The sequence below is a fragment of the Pundamilia nyererei genome, unplaced genomic scaffold, assembly GCF_000239375.1.
Source record: "Pundamilia nyererei isolate P.nyererei 1_Seehausen unplaced genomic scaffold, PunNye1.0 scaffold00008, whole genome shotgun sequence".
NCBI classification, from domain to species: Eukaryota; Metazoa; Chordata; class Actinopteri; order Cichliformes; family Cichlidae; genus Pundamilia; species Pundamilia nyererei.
This window is the reverse complement of record NW_005187409.1, coordinates 6497410-6503978: the sequence shown is the minus strand read 5'-3', so window position 1 is coordinate 6503978 and position 6569 is coordinate 6497410. Positions and strand designations below refer to the sequence as shown.

The 6569-nt window shown below is 41.4% G+C and overlaps 1 protein-coding gene across 1 annotated transcript; it reads left to right on the top strand.

The window, feature by feature from the left end:
• The first annotated feature begins 519 nt into the window (after positions 1-519).
• Positions 520-6189, top strand: rtn4rl2b (reticulon 4 receptor-like 2b). Its single transcript, XM_005723163.1, has 4 exons — positions 520-818; positions 2060-2286; positions 2397-2630; positions 4303-6189. Exons 1-4 carry the CDS (start codon positions 770-772, stop codon positions 5146-5148), a joined length of 1356 nt encoding a protein of 451 aa, XP_005723220.1. The 5' UTR covers positions 520-769; the 3' UTR covers positions 5149-6189.
• The last annotated feature ends 380 nt before the right edge of the window (positions 6190-6569 follow it).

Below are 6569 nucleotides of genomic sequence, written 5' to 3'. Positions count from 1 at the left end.
GTTTCCCTTTCATGTTCATCTGTTATTCTGAACTGTAGGCGTCTATCGGCTTCTTTCCAGCCTGGCCTACACCGAAGAAGAGAAACGATAACTTGACTTTAAGGCCAGATGAGTTTTCCCACCTCCACCTCCCCAGAGTACATGTGCCACGAGGCTACACACAAATTCGTTTAATGTGCAGTAGTCATGCAGCAATAATTCTTACTTTTTTCTCAGTAATTAGTTTTTTGTCACCTCCATCCACCTCCAATCCTCCCACACTGCGAGTTGTCTTAAACGATGAACAAAGAAATTATTGCAATAGTTAAACTAAATACTGGATATTTGTATTAAACGTTGGGGAGTGGTTAGAATATTTAATATATGCTCAGAAAGAAAATGTAACGAATTATAAAAACAAATTATAACATTTCTAGTTTATGTTGTGTTTCATTATCACAGCATAATAAATGATTAATGTTGAATTATATTATTTTTCTTTTGACAGCCAGTGGAGGTCTGCCGCCAAGATGACAGTGACAAGCTTTGCCATTGCCTTTCTAGTCGCTTCCTCCGGTAACTCCTCCTCCCAGGCTGACGTAGAGGATCCTCCGCTACCCACGGCAGTGGGCGAAGACCGGCCACGGGGATAAAAAGCTCCTCGGGACTCCGGTACGTCACTGCCTGAAGCAGCAGTGACTCGGTCACCAGAGCTGAACCTCAGCAGAGATAGCATCAAGCAGGCACTTCCACGCCGTGCAGGCTAACTCGCTTTCGGCTTTGGTTCGAGATGGAAACTCGTCGCACCGTGAGGGGCTCCAGCGCCCGCAACTACAAGGGTAAGTTCCTCACCATTTTGCATCTGCAGATTCTACAGGTGCATTCATGTGCTTATAGCTGACACCTTTTTACTTACCTTTGAACACGTTTCAGTTTTTTTTAGTGTTTTCAGGGAATATTGTCGTGTAATTTTGGGTTTAAGCAGCCTTTGTTAGACAGAAAAACAAAGTGTAGACTTCGATTTACGCGCAGTCAGTCTGACTGTTTTCTAATTATTTTACTGTGAATATAAACTGTATATGCCAGCTACATATTATGAGAGTTAAAGAAACGTGTGAGGGATGCTCACTCCGGGGTACAGATTTTGTGATCTGCTTAAAAAGTTATTTATTACACGTGGTCAAAGCTTTTTCCTCTGCTCTCCATACTGTTTTACGCATGGAGAGATAAAAGCATGACTTTTGCGCGCACAATTCGTTACTTTAACGTTAGTGTAAATATGAAAGACATATGCCCTATTTGACTCCAGAGCTCTGGTTGCAGCTGTCTCTCAGCGTCCAGCGCGGCTAATAGTCCAACTTGTTAAGAGGTCAAGGGGTGAGACGCTGGAAAATCTTGCGCACAATAGATGAAAAGGAACCTCGTTAATATTTAACGCATGTACTTTTCCCGCCTTGCCCACTTTTTTGTGCACCGTAATCTGAGCGATGCCAAGAAGCTGCTAAATTAATCATAAGAACCGAAACTGATCCGGGTTTGGTTACTAGTTTTACGCGTGCCCTCCGCGTAGACAACCTTTCAGCGGAAACATCCTTTTGGTTGAAACAGCCTGAGAAGTAGAAAACAGGGTTAATGTAACAGGGAGGCAATGTGCTTCTCGTTTCTGCCTCTTAAATATATTTTGATTCTTGATTTGTGGCTAATTTATAGTCTAAACTGCTGAAATCCACGGTTATGTAACCATGTCACAAAATCCACTGCTACTTAGGTAAAGTGATAAGGTGGATATGAATGGGTGATTGATTTTTGTAATGTAAGCTGCTGAATTATATATGAAGCCTAAGGTTCTGAATCCATCAACAGGTCACGGGTAAGAGCACAGCGATGTTAAAAGGAATCACTGACAACAAAACAAAAGTTTTGACAGACAGACAAAAAGAAAAAGAAATGGTACCTAAAGCTGAATCCAATCTCTTTTTCTTTGCCAGTCACTCTTTCTCACACACAATGTGCACGTTTTTCCAAGCCGCTACTCCTGCAGCTTTCTCATGCTAACATTGCCTTTTTCTTCTCTTTCCAGGTGGACTAACCCTATGGCTGATTCTGTGGCTGGTGGTGGTGAAGCCGGGTGGGGTCACAGCATGCCCCAAGCTGTGCGTGTGTTACCCTACGCCCATGACGGTCAGCTGCCAGTCCCAGAACCTCACCATAGTGCCGGCCGGTGTGCCCTACAACTCACAACGTGTTTTCCTCCAGAACAACCGCATCACAGAGCTTCGCGCAGACTCTTTTGGCTTTGAGACACAAGTGAGCAGAGTGACAACACTATTTATAAAAATTATGGGCAGAAATGTATTTTTCCTCTCTCATGCCATTATTCTTATTTTTCTTTGCTGTCCTGTTGAATTCCTCTGCAGGTGCTTTGGCTATATGGCAACAACATCACATGGATTGAGGCCGGAGCCTTCAGTAACCTCAGGGTACTGGAAGAGCTGGATCTGGGTGACAACCCTTCACTGCGCCACTTGGAAGGTGGAGCCTTCAGGGGCTTGGAGAAGCTGCAGAGCCTGCATATGCATCGTTGCAAGCTGGCCACTCTCCCCCATGATCTCTTCCACAAGCTGTACAGCCTGCAATTTCTCTATCTGCAGGTAAAGACAACATTCACACACACACACACACACACACACACACACCTAAAAGATGACCAGTACGTTCACAGTAAGATGTTGGATAGTAATACATGGGTATGATCAAGGGTATGCAAAATTACTACATTTAGTTGTGTTGTAGAATTGATTTAAAGCTTGCACAGGCTGCACACCCACACGCACGTTGATGCTTTCATATTGCACGTGTTGAAGCGTGAGTTGCACACACCACAGGCATTTATATGCAAACAAAAATAAGTTGTAAAAATAAAAAGATCCAGAAATGTATATCTACAAAGAAAATTAGAACCATTGAGCAGTTAAAAAACACTGAAACTATCGTATAAGGATAGATTTACAATATGACAATAGATTTATTTAATTACTATAAACTCAATGCAGATAATGATCAATGTAAGCTAAGTGGGTAGTTGACAGATCTTCTAATAATATAAATTGTAAAAGAAAAAACAAAACACATGTCCACACATTTACTTTCAGCAAGTGTATCTACAAGTCAGAGGAAGTAATATCAATCCAAACTTAAAATACACATAGATGGCAAGGATGGTGATACAATCACCACTTGTAGAAGGCAGGAAAATTACTACAACACTTCATATTCATCCTTAAGTTAATTTTATTTAAAATAAGTGAAAAAGAAAACCTAAAGTCATCTTTTTAAATCACTTCAAAACCAGTACAATAGATCCAAATAGTTTTTGTTTTGTTTTTTAAAGTAGAGATATAATATAACAGGCAGTGATTTGATTTTAATGCATTGAAAATTAGCTTGCAGAGATGCCATGTGCATTATTTTTTTGGTTGCTGTCAGCTTTTGGCAGCTAACAGTGAGATCTCATCTGTTCCTGAATTTAAACTCTCTTCCAATCAGACAATAACTGCCTGCCAAAAAGCCTTCTGAGGGAATTAAAGAGAACACATCCCACATTCAGTGTGACTCAGACAATGCAGGTCACTTCTCAGTGTTATAAAGCTACTTTCAAACAGATCACTTCTCACGTGTGCATAAATTATAACTGCAATCAGAGGGAGGTGAGATATTCTTTTATTTTTTTTTTTTTACTGCTCATATTGATCGCTGACTCAAAGAGAAATGTTGGATGTTCAGTAATTCGTTAAAGGCGGCTTTTGTGTCACACATTGTGTAAGCTTCCAATCATTTCTAGATTTCAGGATTCAAAGACTTGAATCTGTTGTATGCAGTCTTTAACGAAAACCACCATACCCAGCTGCTTTAGTCTTTCTCATAGACTGTATATTAAAGATAGAGATGTAAACATTGTGATGTTAATCATTAGTTTCAAGTTTTTTAAGACTGCAACTTGCAATCACGAAGTAGCCTTTTTATATATATATATACAATCCATCATCATTTATTTTAGTCTTAGTGGGATTATAGTTTGTAATGTGAACATCATGGTTTGCATGGTAAGACATTAAACTAGTGACTGAAACCACAAACTCATCACAAAAGTGTCTAATGAGCTGAGAATTGAACCAGCAGAGTCGCCCCCTTCTGACAACTAAACAGATTGCAAGCTTAAGTCACTTCTGCATTGGAGACTATGTGTATCTTTTATATGCAGTCTATAGTTTTACTTTTCACTTTTTTCCCAGCACTAAATGTTGCATTTTGACTTTGCTGCAGGAAAATCAACTCCATTTTCTGCATGATGACCTTTTCTCTGATCTGGTCAACCTCACCCATCTGTTCCTGCATGGGAATCGTATTCGTACCCTCACTGAAAATGTGTTCAGGGGTCTGGTCAACCTGGACCGTCTCCTTCTGCATGACAATCGCATCAGGCAGGTCAACCGCAAGGCCTTTCGTGACCTTGGCCGTCTTACCATCCTCTACCTGTTCAACAACTCCCTGGCTGAGCTACCAGGACAGACCATGAAAGATGTCCAAGACATCCAGTTCCTCCGCCTCAATGGTAACCCCTGGTCCTGTGGCTGTGAGGCACGTCCCCTTTGGGAGTGGTTCCGCAAGGCCCGCATCTCCTCATCTGACCTTGTGTGCACTTCCCCATCTACACGTCGTGGTCAGGACCTCCGATTCCTCCGAGAAATGGATTTCGCTCTCTGCCCTCTTCCTGACCCCGGCTCTCTGGCTGGATCCACCACAACCACCTTCAGTACCAAGACCCGCTGGTGGTTCTCCAAGAACAAACCCGAATCCAAATCAAAGTCCTTGTACCAGAAGAGCTCAGAAACAGTGAAGTCATTCCCTTTCCCTGCGGTCAAGCCTCAGTTCCCCTCCAAGTATGAACTGTCAGCTGATGAGGCAGCCCTCCCCAAACTCGACCAAGAAGAATACTGGACCAACTATGGCAATGAAGATTCCTCTGTCCGCTGTGTTGAGCTGGACTGTGCTCCAAGCTATGACGACCAAGCCTTCCCCTCATTCTCCTCCCTAGCCATCACTCCACGCCCACTCCACCTCCTCACCCTCACCATACTCGTATTCTCCTTCCATTTCCTTTTCAGCTGAACTCCTTTCTCCTTTCTACCTGTTTCTTTCTCTGATTTCTCCCTCTTCTCTTTCTAATATTAACAAAAACCTGGATCTTGAGTCCTTTCAGTTGCCTCCTCACATGCAAGGGGTGCTACACTGAAGCAGGAGACAGGCAAGGCAGCAGGGAGCTGCTTAAAAGTGCCAGGTCAGTTGAGCTGATGTAGAGCCAGACACAATTGATTGTGAAATACCTGATCTTTCGTAGTACAGGCTTAGGATGACATCGGAGCTGAATGACAGTGACAACACAAAGGCAGAAAACTACCAAGTTAGCTGGTGGGGTCTCCAGATGTCTTTTTTTTTTTTTCTATCACAGCTGTAAACAGCGCAGGCGTTGTAAAACTATCCAGCTGTTTTCTATATTAACTAGTACTCACCATCCAATTATCACTAACATTATTAAAGGAAGATTATTTGGCATTACCAGAAGTAGGATAAAGATGTGGATTAACAAGAGAGATCTAGGAGGAGAGAAGTAAAGCAGTTTGAGGTGTTCACTTCAATGCAACCAGGAGTGACTAACCTCCCTCCTTCAGATTCAAAACCTTGTGTGATCTCAGAGATGCCAGCAAACCATCTGTACATACCACACACCATCACTGTACATTTGCATCCAGCACACTGTATCTTAGACTAGGTGGATTTGTACTTTGATCGTAGTAAACAGCTGTTTGTGAAGATAGAAGAGATGCTTAGACTGTAAAAGGATGGCAAGCAAATTAAATATGCGCCTCTTGATTTCCACTATTATCACTTTGCCCTTTATAAATCTAAAAGTTTTCGATATCCCAGACATGGAGTTATAACTGATTTGTGTGTGGGTTTCAATTTTCTGTTGTGGTTGTGTGAGTGAAACTTAAGTGATGTAGATATGAGAGTCTAGAAAAGTCTGGAAGAAACGGATCTTCATCTATCTTAGAAAAGTGAGTGCCTGTATGCATGTTGTGTGGAAGTCCAGAAGTCCTATTTTATTACACTTCTACCTGATATTGTTTTTTATTATTTTACATGTCTGTATGTGCTTTTTTTCTAACCTGAAATCTGAAAAAAAAAATCCTTCATACACACAAAAAATGACCAAGAACTGTATTTTAAAACTGCATGCAGCATTTACACTCTGAACCATCTCTTCTCTTTATAAGCTGAACCTTTCTAACCCCAGTATGTGTTTATGGAAAAGTGTATGTGTGTTGTTTACGACCAATGAAGCCTAACTGTGACATACAGTCCACGTCGGCCCCACATGTTAAATCTGAAACCAAACCTCGATGATGACTGTGAGTTTCAGAACAGAACATGAGACATACTGTGACATTCGTTAGAGTCTGTTTTTTTTGATGAAAAATTAAAAAACTGTTATGGAAGTGCTTTGCTTTATTAAAAAAATAAAGAAATAA

Excerpts from the sequence above, each read along its gene's own strand:
- rtn4rl2b (XM_005723163.1), top strand. The coding sequence starts at position 770 with ATGGAAACTCGTCGCACCGTGAGGGGCTCCAGCGCCCGCAACTACAAG. Across the intron at positions 819-2,059 it reads CAGCGCCCGCAACTACAAGG|GTGGACTAACCCTATGGCTG; the intron begins GTAAGTTCCTCA and ends TTCTCTTTCCAG. Across the intron at positions 2,287-2,396 it reads CTTTTGGCTTTGAGACACAA|GTGCTTTGGCTATATGGCAA; the intron begins GTGAGCAGAGTG and ends ATTCCTCTGCAG.